Source organism: Pelophylax lessonae, assembly GCF_965119305.1.
Source record: "Pelophylax lessonae genome assembly, chromosome: 1".
In the NCBI taxonomy this organism is placed as follows: domain Eukaryota; kingdom Metazoa; phylum Chordata; class Amphibia; order Anura; family Ranidae; genus Pelophylax; species Pelophylax lessonae.
In genome coordinates, this window is record NC_138768.1 from 516256886 (window position 1) to 516276825 (window position 19940).

Sequence of the window (19940 nt, forward strand, 5' to 3'; positions counted from 1 at the left end):
TTTCCATACTAATCCGGAGGTCCAAGGTTGAGTGATCCTTCAAATCACTCACTGTGCTAATTGACCATTGTCGCAACGATGGTCCACGCTTGGCGATAAGAGTCAGTGTGTGGTGGAGGTGGAGGCTCAAGCTCTCCACTGTATGTTCTTCAAGCACCCGGGTGAAAGTTCCAGCTCACAGGCTTTTGGATTACTTCTATTTATGTTGGACTTTACAGTAGGAAAAAGATTTAAGCTATGCGCAAGTCATGCTCTCTTCTGACATAAAGATAGTGGGATGACTATAGATCAGGGGTCGGGAACCTTTTTGGCTAAGAGAGCCATGAACACCACATATTTTCAAATGTAATTCCGTGAGAGCTATACAGTATATTTCAGGGGTCGGGAACCATTATTTAATATTCATATCCATGGGCCGCAGCTATAAAGTGAGTAGATGGAGCCGTGTGAAAGTGCCTGGAGTCCGGTCGGGAAGAGAGCAGAGCAGGCAGGTATGCAATGAGGCCGGAGTGGTGAAGCGCCTGCAGGCCTGCGAGTTATGGAGGTGAGTATAGGCCATGAGAAAATGGCAGCCGACCACTGAAGGCCTCAGAAGTGGATGTGAGAGGCAGCTCCCGCGGTTCCCCGGGTGTCAGAGGGGAAGGAGATTGTGTCTGTCGGGGCACAGGGAGCGGATGGCAGGTCTCCTTACCGGGTGGTGATTGCCAAGGCCCTCAGATGCACAGCACATGAGCCGGAGGCAGTACCGCGAGTAGGCCGCTGGGTCCGTATTGCAGCAATCAGGTCACCCAGAGACGAACTGAGGATAGCCCACAAAGTGTACTGTTGATGGGTGCAGAAATCTCCTTGTCACCGGGCACAGCTACGCGGATGGCACTGGATTGAGTGGTAGACGCGGCGGAGCTCTGGGACTACACGTCCAGCGCAGCTCACGTCCGGACATACCCCCTTTGTTAAAGATTTGTCTGCGAGCCAGATGCAGCCATTAAAAGAGCCACGTCTGGCTTGGGAGCCATAGATTCCCTACCCCTGCTATAGAGGAAGAGGGTGGCTCTGTCACATAAGCTGGAGTTCAGTGCGAAGGAGTCTCCAGTGGGAAAGAGGTAGTGTGACAGATGTGGCAGACCACACATGGGTGCAACAGAGGAGAGAGTGGGAAGTTGCAGAAGCAGGGGCACCTTTCAGAGAACAGCAGGCAGCAGCCATCCGAATCCTTGTGGCAGCACTGCCCAAAGGAAAAAGCCGCTGTTACCCCTAGGGCCAGTCAAGCCACCTCTGCAGTGCAATCCTTGTTTACTCAAAAGCTGGCCACAGATGGATCCACCATATTCATTGTACTCTCCTGGCAGGGATGGCTCCTGTATTTGCAGGAAAAGGCATAATCTATGGCTTGCCCTACTGCTGACAACAATAGTGCTTTTATCTGCAACCTTTGCATCTCAGAAAGCACCCATATGGGTACAACTGAGATGTGCAAGCACATTAGTCGGCAACACAGAGATCAGGGGGAACAGCACCTGACCAAGACTAGGTGGAGTCATCGAGTTTCTTATCCCCAGTTCCTGTAAAAGAAAAAAAATTGCACACGCTGCATTTCATTGCTAGCTTAGCAAAGCTTTTGAAGCTAAAACTTTTCACACAAGCTGGTGGAAAACAGCCTCCACCTGCTAGTTCATGGCCTGCACTGCCCAAGGTGTCAAAAGAGTCTGAATTCCAGGACATACTTCACAATGACAGGAGGATTTGCGCACACCTATTGGTACCAATCACTTACAGTGTTTATTCATAACTGAAGCATAGTAAACAGTTTGTGAAAAGATACGCTGACCTTTCAGAACATGTTCCATCAATTTTTAGGGTTGAACTTGTAACATGGTCCCACTGTTGCAGCCTCTCCCTGACCCACCGCCTCTAGTGACAGTAAGCTGGGGATCTTCTCCCCAAACTCACTGTCACAATTTTAAAAAATTCACAGGGTTCTGTAAATGGGAGAACTACAAGTACAAGTGCCTCTGTGACTGTCAGCTTGTAGTTCTCATTGAACTACCAGGGCGCTGTTGAGCACTCTAGCCAGTTCATTGTTTCTTTCTGTCATTGTGTAATGGCCTGCTCGTACGAGCAGGCAGCTTACACTGACAGTCTGCTGGAGTCCTACATTGTTCCTATGATTTGCTGACCGTGGGTGCAATGCTTTGCAGGCTCCTAGTAAAAAAAATAATACATGCAGGTTTTTTTTTTATCTGCAAAAAGGATGTGCATTTATTATTATTTTAATTTTTTTTTACAAAGGTAAACTTTATCCTTTAATGAACAGAAGGCCACTTAGCACAGAGCACTTCCCATTCATTTCATGTCCAGTAAAACTGAGGCTGCAGAGAAAGGGACTGGGGAATCTCTGTCCTCAGTCCCTTTCTCTATCTCAAAAGTGAGACATTAGGAGTCTGTTTAGATTCCCTGATGTTTCATTAAAGCCCCCCAATAGGGCTCCTAAAAAAAACTGTAAAAATATATAATATTGTAAAAAATGAAATAATATAAATAAAAAGCTACTGACACCGTCCTCTGCCCTACTGCCACGATCCACTGACACCATCCTCTGCCCTACTGACAATGTCCACTGCTCAACTGACAACCTCTGCCCCACAGACACTGTCCACTGCCACCAACCTCTGCTCCACAGACACTGTCCACTGCTCCACAGCCACCAACCTCTACCCCACAGCCACTGTCCACTGCCCTACTGCTACCAACCTCTGCCCTACAGCCACTGGCCTACTGACACCGTCACTTGTCTGTTTTACTGTCCATACACGAAAAAATAAATTACATTTCAGCTGATGTTTGTATTTCATTTGCATTGCACGTCATGCCTTGATTAAAAAAACTTGTGTACTCTCGATGTATAATGCCAAGTTTTTGTGTGTCCACTGCTGGTGGAATTACGCCCCTCTCTGACGGTAGTATTACACCTCTTTCTGTGGATGGAATAGTACCCCTTTCCAGTGGGTGTTCTGTGGGTGTAATTAGGCCCCTTTCTGTAGGTCTTCTGTCAGTTAAATTGGGCTCTCAGTGGGTGGAATGCCCCCTTCTGAGGGTTTGAATAGGCCCCTCTTTCTGGTACCACACTGGTTACCTCCACCGAAAGGGTGGTGTTAAATATCGCATTTGCTGTGGGGCAGCCATCAACTGGTTAAGATCATCAGCGTTATAACTCACAGTCAGCAGGCACTCTAGGCAGCTCTGGCTGGCTCTGTCAAAGTGGGTCACATAACATGGCTGCTGATAGTGGACTTATGACCAATAAGTTAACAAAATGAGCACCCAGTAGACATGTTATGTGACACAATGTGACAGAGCCATGATAGAGTGCCTGCTGTCTGTGAGTTATGATATCATACATGATGCCAGAGAGACAGACACAGTACAATGTAGTCTATTCACAGGCACCTCCAAAGCACACCAGTGTTAAAGCCTTGAAGGCACTGGCAGCCCCACGATCGGATCTGCTTTCACCTTTGTTCCTGCTGCCAGACACTGTCAGATGAGCTCAGCTGCCTCTCTCTGCCTATCGCTGTGGCCCCTGCCTCCCAGCCTCTCAACTATCACTCTCCGGGCCCCGGGTATTACTGGGTGGGGAGTGGAGGAAGATCACTCTGCTAGGGAAGGCAAGGAGATAGGCAGGCAATCGGCTGGCTAGCCGGAACTTGAGCCAAGGCAGAAGAACATGTGAGCGGAAGCGGAGTGGGCATGCGCCCAAAACTGAAGAAATAGTCTCTCTGCTCCGACCAGCACATGATCATCAGAGTGGGGTGTTCTATCAGATGGTGCAACCCGAAAGTGACGTTCGGGCTAGAACAAATGACTGCGCATGTGCTGCAACATAACCGCTATGCATTTCAATAGGTTTCCAAACAGAACACAAAAGCAGCAGGGGACATCTTCTTACACCCACACAAGACTTGAATTTTACATTTATTTTAGCAGTACACTCACCTTATATACTAAATAACAGCATTACATTTCAAATATTATTGTAATATAGTAAATATGGCGAGAAACCTGCAGGTAGAAGGTCATCTTGGTCACCCCGCACTGCTCAGTGACAAACTGGTTATTTAGTGAAATAGACTATTTCACTCGGTCGCAGTGAAATAGTCTATTTCAGTATATAAGGTGAGTTTACTGCTAAAATAAATATAAAATTCAAGACTTGTGAGGGTGTAAGAAGATGTCCGTTGCTGCTTCATGTTCGGTCACATTAGGAAACCTATTGTAACGCATGGCACATGCGCAGTAAGTTGTTCTCTTCCGAACGTCACTTCTGTTTGCAGAATCTGATAGGTAGCGCTATTCTGATAGAACAGGGGCACAGATAATGGAAAAAATACACCCCCCTAGCTAGTAGGAGCGGCGGAGCTGGGGGATGTAATTTAGAATTTTGTTCCTAATTCTGCACTGACCGTCTTTGAAATTGCTTGGGCCCCTGTTCAAATCCAATCTGGGGACACTCCCTGGACTGAGGACACTGTCCCTGGACCAAATCCGTTCCCGGAAACTGGGGACGTCTGGTCACCCTAATGCTGGCCATACACTAGCCAAAAAAAATCGTTTGAGCATCTGTTATTTGGTCCGTTCGTTCATTTTTCATCCAGTTAATGGGCACAAAATAGAAAATTGGTTTTAACTTTTCAGAGCTGAAAAATCGAAGGAACAGTTTGGAAAATTCTGACGAATGAACGATAAATTAACAGGTTAATGTGTTTCTCGCCTGAACTTTTGCACTAGGTATATGTGACAAAATGAACGAAAAAAACTGAATAATTTATGTCCATTGATTGATTTATCCTTCCAAATTCGGTCATTATCAGGGCCGGCCTTAGGTGTTCAGGCGCCCTGTGCGAGCTAATCCTGTGGCGCTCCCCCTGCCCCACCCACCCCCCAGCGCCCTGCACATTTTCTTGCACTTCATTTGACTTTTCTTTTTTATGATCACTAACACATTAGCCCCCCTTTCATTAGAGACTCCCCCACGGAGCCCCTCTCACATCAGAAACCCCCCACAGAGGCCCCCTGACATCAGAGACCCCCCACGGAGCCCCCCTTACATTAAAGACCCCTTACATCAGAGACCCCCCACGGAGCCCCCCCTTACATCCACCTTACATCATAGACCCCCCCGACAGAGCCCTCTTACATCAAAGACCCCCTACAGAGCCCCCTTACATCAGAGACCCTCACAGAGGCCCCCCTTGCATCATAGACCCCCCCCCCGACAGAGCCCCCTTACATCAGAGACCCCCCACACAGAGCCCCCTTACATAAAAGACCCCCATACAGCACCCCCATACATCAGAGACCCCCCACACAGAGCCCCCTTACATCAAAGACCCCCCACACAGCGCCCCCTTACATCAAAGACCCCCCCCCCACATCAGAGACCCCCACACAGAGCCCCCTTACCTCAAAGACCCCAAACACAGTGCCCCCTTACATCAGAGACCCCCCACTGAGCCCCCCTTACATCAGAAACCCCCCACAGAGGCCCCCCTTACATCAGAGGAGAAGGGCAGGAGGAGGAGGAGAAGGGGCGGGAGGAGGAGGAGCTGACGATCTCTCCTCTGGCGTCCCTGGAGAGGAGGGATCCGTCAGTGGCGGTGGATCGGAGGGCAGCAGAGCTGTGTGTGATACACAGCTCAGACTTCAGCTATAGAAGACACACACAGGCACAGCGGGAGGTAAGTGGCGGCCGCAGCCTGTGTTAACCCTCTCTAGGCCGCGGTCGTCGCTTACCTCCCGCTGTGCGGCCTGATCATGTGCGAGCTGTGATGGCCGCATGGCGCCCCTGTTGCCCATGGCGCCCTGTGCGGCCGCACAGATCGCACACCCCAAAGGCCGGCCCTGGTCATTACATAATGGCGCAATCATCTGCTCTCACCGCCGAGTGTTCGTTTTTTGAAAATTAGTTTGAACGATTTTTCGTATAGTGTATGGCCAGCACCTGAGTGTTTTTCAGCTCGTAAAACGCTCATCTCTGAAGTTCCAAAGCACCCAACAAGCAAAATCCCATTCATTTCAATTTTCCCCTGTTCACATCTGAGTGTTTTGTTGTCTGAAACTCAAAAAAAAAGTACATGAGCTTCTATTTTGGCAGATTACAAGCGTTTTTGTTAGATGTCAAAGCCTGCCTCCAAAGTCCAAACACCTGCAAAAAACGCCTGAAAACCATATGCTTGGGTGTAAATGGAGCCTAACATCAAGTGCTTGTGCACAATACTGTAATTTATTTCGGTCATTAAAATGAATTAATGCTCAAGTGCTAAACGTATTAACGTGTGTTAACCATTTTTTTTTTTCTGTCAAAACGCCACCGCTCCTAGACGCTCTGGCAGTGGGTGTTTTTTTTTCTCTCTAAACTCCTATGTGTCCATGGCAGCGTTGTCAGCCGTCAGTAAATTTACTGACAGTTTGTAAAAACATTTTTACAACTGTCTGTAGAAATCAGGGGTTGATAGTTTGTCATGTTGTGGTGACTTTTTGAAGAGGAAGTAAACCCTCCTCTGCAAGTTGTACCTATAGGTAAGCATATGATAAGGCTTACCTATAGGTACTGTAAATATCTCCTAAACATGCACCGTTTAGGAGATATTTACCTTACATGCAGCCAGTGACATCACTGGCGCATGCGCTCTGAAGGAACGGCCGCTGGTGCCGTTCCTTCAGAACTCCGTGCTGTGACCATCGGCTCCCGCGCGCGTGCGCGGGAGTGACGTCACCGCGGCTCCGGCCAATCAGATGGCCGGATGCCGCGATCCCGGAAGACGGGCAACTGGACATGTCGCTCGTCATACAGCTAAGCGGGCGGCACAGCGGGGGCTCCTTCTAAGGTAAGTATTTCATAATGAGTTAGTATGCGATGCATACTAGCTCATTATGCGTTTGTCTTTCAGGGTGAAAAAGAAAAAAAAAAAAGGGTTTACAACTTCTTTAAGTGTAAACCCGGCAAATCACTTGTTTGAGGTATTGTCAGTGTTTCCATATTGTGTTTATACTGTTTAAATATCAGTTGTCTTATGCTGGCCATACACGCACAGAATTTCGGCCTTTGCAGACTGAACGATTATTTGTCGGTCGAAAGCGAATTGGCCACTAACTGACAGAATAAACTCTTTTACATAACCGTTTTCATGATCATAACTGATATATCAAAGACATTTGCAATACAAGTCAGAATATTATTTTCGTTTCAATTTTACCACACACGTATACATTTTTGTTGAAACGATAAAAGCTTTCGCTATGGATCCATCGACATTAGCCGAGCACACGATCGAAATGGTCGGTAAACTTGTGTTCACTAAGGATCCAATGTTCTAACGATCTTTCCTAAAATGACCATTTTCAGCCGAAATAATGTGCATGTATGGCCAGCATTCGTTTTTAATAGGAGTTCTGTCATTTTTTCAGACTGTCAGTAAAAAATGTAATATGCCGGTAAATTTCACGTTTTGTCAGGAAAAAATGCTGCTGGAGGTTGGCAACACTGGTTCATGGGGACATAAACGAACATGAAAAAAAAAAAAAGGCAGACGCCAGTATAGGCCGTGTGGAAAACGTCCATTGTGCACGAGGCCTGAATAACATTCACTCAGCGGTATGATGCCTAACGTGCTGTGCTAGTTCCCCCTCGAGCAATCACCTCACGTCATGCAAGGCACCCATTTCACAGCTTTTTCTAGCCAAGTTCTTGTCTCTGGGAAAATGGCTCCTTTTCTAGTCAGGAGAAGCTGAGCTGCAGCCTGCCCTCTAGTGCTGACTTATCCCCTCCAGTCACACACGGGCCCTGCTCTCTCCTCCACGCTAAGCTCTCTTCAATGATTCGCGCGTGCGTGATGACGCCGCCCCCTGCGTGGAAACCCCGTAGCCTCGCGCCGTGTTACCGTTGGCCGGAGCTGGAGAGAGCAGCGGCTGAGTGCCGGGACTGGCCGCGGAGAAATGAACAGCCAGGGCGGGGATGAGATTGGGTAAGTGACACGGGGTAAAGGGAAAAGACCGTTGCGTCCACACGGCGGGCTTAAAATGGGTGAGTGAGGGGGGGGGGGGGGGGGGGAAGCAAAGGCCTGCGTGACCCTGAGAGAGAGAGAGAGTGTGTGAGGGGAGGATGCCAGGCCTGAGAGTGTGGGGCAGCGTGGGGACAGGCCTGGAGGTCAGACGGAGAGGCCGAGCAGCTTCTAGAAGGACGCCTCATGGTGATAAGATAGGGGGCTGCTGGTGTGAGAGCAGGGCGCATAATCGAATACCTATCGAGCTTCTACTTCCGCATGGCTGTAGCATGCCTCGTTATGGGTCACTAAGGCACCCTGCAGGGGAGTGATCCCTCTATCGGACACATCCCATATGGCTGCTGCTATTCATTCTAAAACAACTGCTGTGACTTTATGCCCCTCCATTATACTGCTCCAGACCCTGTTTTTTAAAGCCTGCTCTGTCCAACAGCTGAACACCCTCTTATTTATTTTTTTGTTTTTCAGCCATTTTTTTTTTTTTTTACATCAAGCTGCTTTAGTGGCCTTGATCTCTTCCAGCTCAGAGGTTTTGGCTATAAACCGGTTTGGCAGGTTCATCCTTTGTTTGGTAATTGCTGTGTGCAGCTCCTGCTTATTATTCTGATTAGACAGTAGGCGCAGTGAGTGCACATGTGTAGGAGCAGCCCCATGGGGGGTAGAGAGCAACCCTGCTCCCTATAGCTTTCATTCTCCTATTCCCAGCTCTGACACTAGTATTTATAGGCAGGGTAATTAAGGCCCGGCCTCACAGGGAATAGATAATTATTCTTACGTGGACAGGTTTTTTTTTTTTTTTTTTCCTCAATACTGTTTGATTACGTATAACCCTACTCTGATATTATCCGAACCGCTTGACCCCTGGAAGATTCACCAACCCCTCCCTTTCATTTATTTGTGATACGGCACTGCGTTATGCCCCGTACACACGTGCAGATTATCTGCAGACTTTTGTCTGCAGACTTGCCAAAACCATATAATATGAGGTCAAACCTAAACACTTTCAATTTGTATGCAATCCGGCAGGCCCTTGCACTACATAGAAAAGGTAAATCTGAAGACAAAAGTCTTCAGATAATCTGCACGTGTGTACGGGGCATTACTTTAAAGTGATTGTAAAACAACCCATTCCGTTTAAATTTGAAATAAGGGCCGATGTTCTAAAATTTCATCGGACCCGTGGAAATTCTGGACTCTCGTCACTTCCGGTGATGCTACGTCACCACCAGCTGGTGCGACCCCCCCCCCCCCCCCCCGGTGCGCATGCGCACAAGACATTTTGCAGGTCCGATGAAATTTTAAGATTTTGCAAACAGCTGACTGAGAGGACCGCATTCAGTGATCCCCCCCCCCCCCCCCCCCCATTGTGTCCCCTCTGGGGGGATCCGATGACTTCTCTCTTCATGACACTTCCTCCCAGTCCCAGCACAGACACTAATATACTGCGATTAGTATTATATATATATATATATATATATATATATATATATATATATATATTCACTTCCTTCCCGCCTCCTTCTAAGCTCTGCAACATGTTCCTTGCTCGATGACAAGGCGGTGTTGTTGTAAAATTTTCCTGCGGCGGTGTGCGCGTCCCACTTCAGCCCCTCCTCCTCTCATTCAGCTGTCCCTTGTCCCACCCACAGCGGTAACTCCATCCCACCTCAGCCCCCGCCTCCTCTCAGTCAGCTGTTCGCAAAGTCTTAAAATTTCATCGGACCTGCAAAATGTCTTGTGCGCATGCACACCGGGGCTCGCACCAGCTGGTGGTGACGTTGTGTCACCGGAAGTGACGAGGGTTCGGAATTTTCCTGGGTCCGATGAAATTTTAGAACACCGGTTCACATTTGTGCGCACTGCTCCTAAATTACAACGATCTCTGTTCGGTGCAAATTTCAGCCATACAGTTTGTATGGCTGAATTCGCACCACAATCGCACTGAACACACACATGACCCTTTTTTAATCCGCAGCAGAATCAGATCGCATGGTGGTTCACACTAGTGAGATCCGATTCTGTGCGAACTTGCAGATCGCACTGCGACATGCGATCTCAACTGGGGGTGTTGTTAACTTTTATTTAACACCCCCTGCTTAGTATCGCATAGGGCAGTGTGAACTGCCAAGGGTGCGGATGCGATGTAGGAACACGCTGTATATTCGCAGCATTCCTGCATCGCAGAAGTGTGAACCGGGACTGAAAGCCAAACATTTGTGTATAGATAAACAAATATTTTAAATGCCCCCCCTTTTTTTTTTTTTAATAAGCGATCATATTCCCTGTGTTTTCAGCTGCAGTAGAGCTGGGGAAGGAGAAGCAACAGCACACTAATATTCCAAGTGAATGGCTGTGCGGGGGGGGGGGGGGGTCATGTCAGGACAAGTCTGATCATCATTGTAGAAGAGCTCACCAAGTTCCCAGCACAGCTCGGAGACTGACCATGTTGTGCTACCCTGCCTCTGTGGTCAATTTTTTATAAGAAAGCAGAATGACTGGCAGGTACACCAGGGATTTCACACAAAGGAAGCAACCCTTCTAGATTGTAAGCTCTAATGAGCAGGGCCCTCTAGTTCCTCCTGTATTGTCTTCCCTCACATTGTAAAGCGCTGTGCAAACTGTTGGTGCTATATGAATCCTGTATAATAATACAAGGTGAACAGGATACTCTGTTGTACATAGTACAGCAGGCACATATCAGGAATTTGAACTGCTGGGGTAACAAACACTTTAACTGAAACTTGCGCGGCCTTGCAATGTTTTACCCAAATATATTCCCCCCCCCCCCCCCCCCCACAAAACAAGCTTTCTTTTTCTGGTATTTAATCACCTCTGCATTTATTTTTTGTGTTATAAACAGATGACTGTCAATTTGGGGGGGGGGGGGGGGGCAATAATTTCTGCTATAAAACATATAAAAAAAAATCTATCCATAAAAATGTTTTTTTTTATAAATTTAGGCCAATATGTATTCTGCTATACTAGTAATGGTGGCAATCAAAGATTTAGGCTTCATGTACTCTACAGCTGCTAAACTGAAGTTTAGGAGCAGTTGGGCATTTTTTTCAGCAGCCCCTGAACTCTCCTCTATTATCTTATGTGTACATGTACACTCAGTAGCTTAGAGACAGTTGAGCCTACAGGCATTTATTTTTTAAAGCAGAAAAAAGGCATTTAGGACTGTAGTATACTGGCATTTCAAACACCAAATTTATTTTATTTATTTCAGGTTCTTATATAGCGCTGTCAATTTACGCAGCGCTTTACATATACATTGCACATTCACATCAGTCCCTGCCCTCAAGGAGCTTACAATCGAAGGTCCTAACTCACATTCATACATGCATAGTGGGGCCAATTTCTTTATACAAAATGCTTGTAACCGTGGTAAACGGCATTTATTTGCGCTTATCAGCATTTTTAAAGGGGAAAACGTTTCCGATACATTTTGAACATATAAAATGGTTGGTAAAAAAAACACATTTCACCACATACTGTTGCCTTCATCAATGGATAAGTCCAGTAGCGATAAACTCTGGTCCTACGTTTTCGGAGCCTCAGCAACATGGGAACATTTCCTCGCACATGCTGATGATGGGATCCATAGTGAAAACACAAAAACACTTTTCTCTATGCTGCTGCTCTCTCTTCTCTCCCAGAATAGTTTGAAATAGCCATAATTAACTTGTTTTTCATACATTATTGGCATTTGGGAGGGTCTCCTGAGGTTATCTTTAAATGCTTCTAACCTCAAATGCTCACAATTGCTGCTAAACTCACATAATTTCAATATGTAAAATGGGACGTTGTTTTTCAGTGTTTAAAGGAGGTTTTTAGCTGCCCTGTGTACATGAGCCATTATAGCGGGATTGCGATATTGCAGGCGGACTGACACTTTTGGCACCTTGCAGGAACCAGTGACACTAATATCTAGGATATAATGCTGTAAATATGCACTGTCACTGTACTAATGACACTGGCTGGGAAGGGGCTAACTGTGTGCCTAACCTGTGTTTTACTATACCGGTTGAGGGGCTTTTACTAGGATAAGGGATGGATTCTAGTCCCTGCTTTGCAGGAACACAGAATCCATATGCCTCATTGTCAGATTGGAACTCTGCCTTGTTTACATAGGCATAGCTCTGTTCTGAGTCTCTGACCATCGTCGGGTGCCGGCAGACATTGAGTGCCCAGCACCCACAGATCGGCTTCTGAATATTCACAGCAGAAGTAGTGCACGCCCCACCCTGCAGGCAGAAGTGCCAAATCGCACACATTATATATATATATATATATAATGTGTGTGTGTGAAATCCAGCGCACACTCTTTAGCCATAAAACTGCTATATGGTGGTCAGCAAGTGGTTAAAATGTATTACCAATGCAACGCCTTTCAAATGTAGTTGTGTGCTTCTTACTGGGTGTTAACTATGTAACCTGTGCATACCATAACAATTCCTAAAGTATAACTAAAGCAAAACTTTTTTTTTTAGTTTTAGATGGAGTGGAGAAGGATTAGAACACCTGTCAGTTTTTATTGCTGCCGGTGCCCCTGTTAAGGAGATTCTATGTGTCCGGTTTATCATTATCATTGGAAAAAAAAAAAACCCAAATTATGGGTTGTCCCTAGAAAAATAGAGGGGGAAATCTTCCAACAAGGACACTAGTTCTGGTGACCTGGGATTCCTTTAACGTGCAGGGATTTCCTCTAACTTCCTGTTTGGTTAGGGGAGGAAGTGAAAGTAAATCTCCCCAATGGGACACAGATGGTGAAAATAAATCTGCACAGATTTATAACCCCACCCCCGAATCCAAAATGGTGGGGGAAAAAATCCCAAATTTGAGGTTTTTGCCAGAACAGGAAAATCTTACAATGGGGACATTGGTTCTAGTGCCAGCTAGAAATGCTCTCACTTCCTGTTTTGGCTGTGGGACAAGAAGTAAAGGGAATACTCCCCAATGGGACACAGGTGGGGAAAAAATTGACAGGGTTCATAATAGGGATGTACCAAAACATTTTCCTCAAGTACTCGCCAATTCTTATTTTTAGTGTCACTCATACATACGATTGTTGCCCTTGGATGCAGCTCACCTGCCTCTGCCGGGGTGGTGTGGCAGTAGAGCACTTGCCAGAACTTCTGCAGTTTGGATGTCATGTCTCACGCTGCAGGTATCGGTTTTAGTATTGGAGCATGTGCCGTGCATTCTCCAGTAAAAACAAAATAGAAAAATCTGCATTTTGGTCAGTAATTTACGCCTCGTGCGCAAATGGCCATCTACATAATTCACAAAACAAGAACATGAGAATACGCTTCCGCCCATTTGCGCAAAAATTCGCTCTTACACATATGTGTGAAAATATGCGCAAATACATTAAAAACAAACAGATGAAAAAGTAGATGCTCAAATAAGGAGTGTCTTATGCAAGAGGTCTAAAGTGTAAGTTCATCTTTTCACAAAAAAAACAAACACCATGCACCTTCCCACTCCAGTCTCTGGTGCACTTACCTCCATCGATGATTAGCTTTCACTGCTCTCACAGCCTGTGTAGGGTTTCAAAAGCTGTGGCCTTCTTCCCCTTCTTTCATTAGTGAAGCCTGGATGGATCAGAGCTATTCTAAATTGTCAAAGCGGTCATGTGATAGGTGACCAATCGTAAGCTCTCTGATCCGTCCTGAAAGAAGACTGTGGCTTTCAAATCCCCAGACCCTTGCACAGGCTGTGGGTGGGGAGTGAAAGCTAAATATCCAGAGGTAAGTGGGCGGAGGGGGTAGTTGTAGAAGGTTGTATTTTTTGTAAAATATGAATAAAGCTGTCCATACATTATACAATTTTCCTTTAGATTTACCTTCATCTATGTAGTTAAAGGGCCTGCCTGATTTTCATACACATTTAAAGTGTTAGGCTTTGACCTAAAAAAAATTGTCTTTACAAATGTTTTAAAGTATATGGAAGCCTTAAGGGCTTATTTAAAGAAAAACCAGTGAACTGCATTTCTCTGTACTGGATGAAGTACAGGTCACTGCAAGGGCACATAGAAAACCATGTTTTATTCTTTTATGTGCTGTCCCATATAAATGCAAGGTAATGCATGCAAATACACGTTAATACACATGCATTTTTATGTGCAGTATAGTGTGAAGGGACCCTAACTGGATGGCATTTGGTTTGCTAAAGCACTGTGTATCCTAAACAATTACCTTTTTTTATTTCTATCGAGCCTCTTTGCTGTCATTTCCTGAGTGTGTATGTATGTATGCACACAGTGATGGCAGGATGGCATTTCTTCTGCAGGTATTCTGACGGTGACTGCAATGGACCATGTTTTTTTAAAGTAAAAATCCTCCATTTGCAAAAAATAAAAAATATATATATATGTTTAATGCACCCATTTTGTAAAACATAAAAATGTGAACATATTTTTTTGCACTTGAGCCTACAAAGAATTGCAACCATGATCAATGGTTTGCAAGTGTAATGCTCTGGCTCCTACAGACTCTTCCCCCAGCCCCAGGATTGTACTGAAGGAACAGTCCTTCAGCTATGGAGGTGGATAAAGTATCAAAGGATTACAATTGGGGTGGCATCAATCCACTCCATACTATTGAGTATTAGACGTCATGAGCACGCTGCAGCTCAAAAAAGCCTTTTAGCTTTTTTTTTTTTCCCTCTCACTGCTTAACTCCCTTCCATGTTTGCCTATGTGTCCATGCACACTATACCAGTGATGGCGAACCCTGGCACCCAGATGTTTTGAACTACATTTCCCATGATGCTTAACTACACTGGAGTGCATGAGCATCATGGGAAATATAGTTCCAAAACATCTAGGGTGGTGCCAATGTTCGCCTTCACTGCTATAGACGTTTTCAAGGTGTTTAGTGCAGGGGAGTTTAGAGGCAGTGCGTTGCGCCTGCAAACGTGGGTGCGATGTTAGGCTCCTGCAGACACTCAGTACAACTCTTTGCCCATACCTCCATACTGGCTGACAGTTAATGAGCTGCAAGAGTCAATGATCAGTGCACTTGTAGTTAGTTTATTCACAGAGCTCTGTGAATGAATGATGAGACTATATGGATGGAGCTCTGCACAGCCACATTGTTTTTAAAATGTTACAGTGGCTGCAGGGTGAAGAACCCCCACCCTCTGTCCCAGGGAGGGGGGGGGGATTAGGCGTGAAGCAGGGGGGTGCTGAACTTGTTGCACCCTAAATACGGATGTAGCATGTTAAAAATGTGAACGTACTCTCAAATCTTGTATTTTTTTTCTACATCTTTGATCTGCTGGGATACTCTGCTCATTGTTGGGTACATGGTCCTGTACTGCACTTTTGACATCATTGGAAACTAGCTGTCTAGGGCCCGAAACAACTAATCGATTATGAAAATAGTTGTCAACTATTTTCATAATTGATTAGTCGGCCTGCATACAGAATGCATTATTTGTTTACATATCAGGAAATACAGCGCAGCACACATACAGCTCAGTACACTGTCTGTACATGTCAGTAAGTGCCTAAGAACTTGTGAATGTGAGAGGAGCAATGCCTCATGGGACATGTAGTCCTGGGTAGGAAGTGAGTGGTTCTAAAGACTGAAGTTTTTTTTGTTTTTTTTTTACCTTGGGGCACTCTATACTACACTTTGAAGCTTGCTGTTGGGGCACTCTTGAAGGTCGGGGGACCCCAAAAGAGGAGAATCAGGGCTGCTCTGTGCAAAACCACTTCACAGAGCAGGTAAGTATAAGGCCCCTTTCACACAGGCGGACCGTTCAGATCCGCCTGTCCGTTTTTTTGGCGGATCTGAACAGTCCCCCCATGCATTCCTATGGGGCATTGGATGTCAGCGGAGACATGTCCGCTGACATCCGATCCGTCAAATCTGGACGTATGGAAACCCTATTTTCCATCCGTCCATCGGATCGGGTGAGAACGGACTGACGGTCCGTTGACATCCGATTTCCCCCATAGAGATGCATGGGGAACTGTCAGCTGTGTCTCTGCACACAGCATGGAGACACAGCTGTCATCCTGCTGCTCAGCGGGGGATCGGCGGCTCGATCCCCCGCTGAGAAAAACGGACTCCGTCCAGCGGACAGAGTGTGTGAAAGAGCCCTTACAAATCGCTCTCTGTGCAGGGAAGATCAGCATCTGAACCCAGAGAAGGTGGAGGTTGATAGACTGGAGGTAATAAAAGGCATTACAATTACATTCAAAATAAACTTTTACTAGTATTGTGCATTGTATTTAAAATGATCATCTCCATGAAAAAGAATTCTCAGCTTTTGGTTCTACTTTAATATAAAAGATTTATATCTCCCTTCCACCCTTCATATAGCGTCATGTCTGACTCCTAGTTAAAATGCCCATATATCCTACTTCTGGGTGTATTTATTATTATATCTATATAAGTAATATTATTACTTTCACTGTTTCACAGTATAAATGAACCCCTTATAGTAGCAATATATCTGCTCTTTTTGTACTATAAAGGGCTAATTTTTGTATTTTTTTTTTTTTTTTACCCATTATGACAGGTGATACCAAAAAAAATAAAAAGCATGCTGCTACTTAACATCTTGGGTCTGGTTCACGCCTATGCGGGTTTTGGTGCTTTTTGCAGAAACTCACTACAGTTCATTTAACATGGTTTCCTATGAGACACATTCAGATCTATACTTTTTTCAGCCGTTGCATATTTTTCAACGCAAAACGGTGCTTTTTTTTGGTTCAGTAGACTTCAATGGAGAAGCTGCAGAAAAGCATGTAGTGTGTTTTTGCCGTGATTTTGTGATTCTTTTTTTAATCTGGCCAACTTCAAATTGGCCCAAAAAAAGCATAAAAATATGCAAATCGCCGAAAAATCGCGAGTGCAAAAACGCACTGCAGGAATTTATCAAAGGCAAACTACATAGGTGTGAACCCAGCCTTTTGCTGGTCATACATGTATCGATTTTCAGACGTGACTATTCATTCGAAAAATCTTTTTACATTCGCTGAATGAAAGAATGTTGTTTGAAAATTTCACTTTCACTTCATTTTCACAAGGGAGTCTTCATACATAATAGTTTTGTCTAAAAATCAGCAAAACTTTACTTTTAAAAATAAATTTGATCTCTGAGTCTGATATTTACCAGATTCAACCTCTAATAGTATATACAGTATATCTCTTCTGTCTGTCCTCAGTTGGTTGAGATTTTGCTCCCTAACCATATAGTTGGTTATTTATATTTACCTCTGCATGTAGATATTAAAGAATAAATTGCCTTTTTTTTTTTTTTTTTTTTTTTTTTTTTTAAACTTAACATAAACTAAATTATACACCACACTTTTTTAAGGCTATTATCCGATTAATTGAAACCATCGATTATGAAAATAATCGTTAGTTGCAGCCCTATAGCTGTCTTACTTGGTTTAAAGCGGTAGTAAACCTCTGGGAAAAAAAAAAAAGCCTGAAAGACAATAGCATATTGTGCTAGTATGCATTAGTGATTTAGGTTACATCTGCTTTTACCTGGACAGCCAGTGTGGCCACTTCTCAGTGCCTCATCAGTGCCACCTAGATGTACCCTTTAATGCTGCCTTATCAATACAGCCTATTAGTGCAGCTTTGTCACCGCACATTAGTGAAGAAAAAACCTTCACTTATTTACAAAATTGTAGAATGAAAATGAAGAAAAGTGTGTTTTTTTTTTTTTTTTTTATGTATTTATCAAAAAAATAAAAAAAAACCCAGTGGTGATTAAATATCACCAGATGAAAGCTCGATCTGTCTCAAAAAATGATAAAACTTAATTTGGGTACAGTGTTGCATGACTAAGCATTTGTCATTTAGTCCCAGTTCACACTATAGTGATGACAGACATCGCATGTAATTCGCAGCGCACTGCTCTGAAAATCGCATGTGATGTTTGCGCAATGCAAATTCAGCCATACAGATTGTATGGCTGAATTCGCAACCGATTCGGACAGAACACGCACAGGACCCTTTTTTTTTTTTTTGGGTCCGCACCAGAATCTGATCGCATTGAGGTTCACACCAATGCAATCAGATTCATGTCCGAACTGTCAGTTCGCACAGCGATATGCAAACTGATCTGGGGGTGTCGTTAACTTTGTATTGACACCCCCAGCGATTTGTATATGGCAGTGTGAACTGCCTGCAATTTAAATGTGATATACAGGAACCTGCAGTGGATTCACAGGGTTCCTGCAGAGCATATATGTGAACCGGCACTCAAAGCTTTAAATTGGCCAGGGCAGGAAGGGGGTGAAAGCAACCAGTAGGTAAAAGGTTAAAAAAAAAATGGTTTCTAACTTTTTTTTTTTTTTAGCTGGCTCCTAGATTCAAAGCAAATTTGTCAAGCCCTGGTATACGCTTGAAGCACTCCACAGAAACTGCCTTACTAAATCTCACCAACGATTTACTAGCTGCTAAAACCAATGGCCACTACTCCATACTCCTATTACTTGACTTCTCTTCGGCCTTTGATACTGTTGACCACCCGCTCCTTCTTAATAAACTCTGTTCCCTTGGCCTCCAAGATTCTGCTCTATCTTGGTTCTCCTCCTACCTATCACAGCGCTCCTTAAGTGTTACCCACAACTCTACCTCCTCCTCTCCATTGTCCCTTTCTTTGGGGGTTCCCCAAGGCTCTGTTCTTGGAGCCCTCCTCTTCTCTATCTACACCGCCTCCCTTGGTCACTTGATAACCGGCCACGGCTTCCAATACCATTTCTACGCTGATGACACTCAAATCGATCTGTCTACTCCTCACCTCACTCCTTCAGTCTCCTCTCACATTGCTAACTTACTTACTGACATATCAACATGGATGTCGCACCACTTCCTCAAACTAAATCTCTCTAAAACTGAGCTAGTAATATTCCCCACCCTGCCCATGCCCCTCTCCATGACTTTTCCATCAAAATTAGTTATGCAACCATCAATCCCTCCCCTCATGCCAGGGTACTAGGTGTAATCCTGGACTCTGACCTGTCCTTTCAGCCCCAAATCCAATCATTGTCAAAAGCTTGTAGACTTTACCTCCGTAACATCTCTAAAATGTGCCCCTTTTTAACAACTGAAACCACCAAGCTACTCTTGCCTAGTTATTTCTCGCCTCGACTATTGCAACTCCCTTCTCATAGGCCTACCACTTCATAGGCTATCCTCTCTTCAGTCTATCATGAATGCTGCTGCCAGTCTTGTCCACCTTACCAACCGCTCAGCGTCTGCCTCCCCTCTCTGCCAATCCCTACACTGGCTCCTGATTGCCCAGCGAATTAAATTCAAAATACTAACCACAACATACAAAGCCATTCACAACTCTGCCCCGAGCTACATCACCAATCTTGTCTCCAAATATCACCCAAACCGTCCTCTCCGCTCCTCTCAAGACCTCCTGCTCTCAAGCTCCCTTGTCTCCTCCTCCCATACTCCTCTCCAGGACCTCTCCCATCCTCTGGAACGCTCTACCTCAACCTGTACAACTATCTCCTACTCTAGCTGCTTTCAGGCGATCCCTGAAAACTCATTTCTTCAGGGAAGCCTATCACTAATCTTCCATCAGCTCATTCCCTACTGTTACAGCCTCTTGTAACACCTGCCCCACCCCATTAGATTGTAAGCTCTTTTGAGCAGGGCCCTCTTAATCTTGTATGTTATTGTATTGTAACTGTATTGTCTCCCTTTTTATATTGTAAAGTGCTGCGTAAACTGCTGGCGCTATAGAAATCCTGAATAATCATGTACCAGAGTCATGGAGAATATATGCCTTGATTTTACATCAAGTTGGTGGAAACGCAGACATTTTTAGAGGATGCGTGTGATATGAGAAATACTAAGCCATTGCTGCCAATTTCTGAAAATATTAGATGCT

The 19940-nt window shown here is 44.9% G+C and overlaps 1 protein-coding gene across 6 annotated transcripts in view; it reads left to right on the forward strand.

Moving 5' to 3' along the window:
• Positions 1 to 7868: 7868 nt before the first annotated feature.
• The window catches only part of DAZAP1 (DAZ associated protein 1), a 42040-nt gene continuing 29968 nt past the window's right edge, over positions 7869 to 19940 (forward strand). For 4 of the 6 annotated variants that reach the window (XR_014224967.1, XM_082247350.1, XM_082247351.1 and 1 more), the window contains exon 1: positions 7869 to 8021. Coding sequence is in view for 5 of the 6 variants with exons in the window: in XM_082247350.1 (XP_082103476.1) it covers positions 7993 to 8021 (29 nt within the window). In the remaining variant the exon portion in view is untranslated. The remainder of the gene's footprint in view (positions 8022 to 19940) is intronic. The other 2 variants (XM_082247348.1, XM_082247349.1) reach the window with 1 other exon arrangement.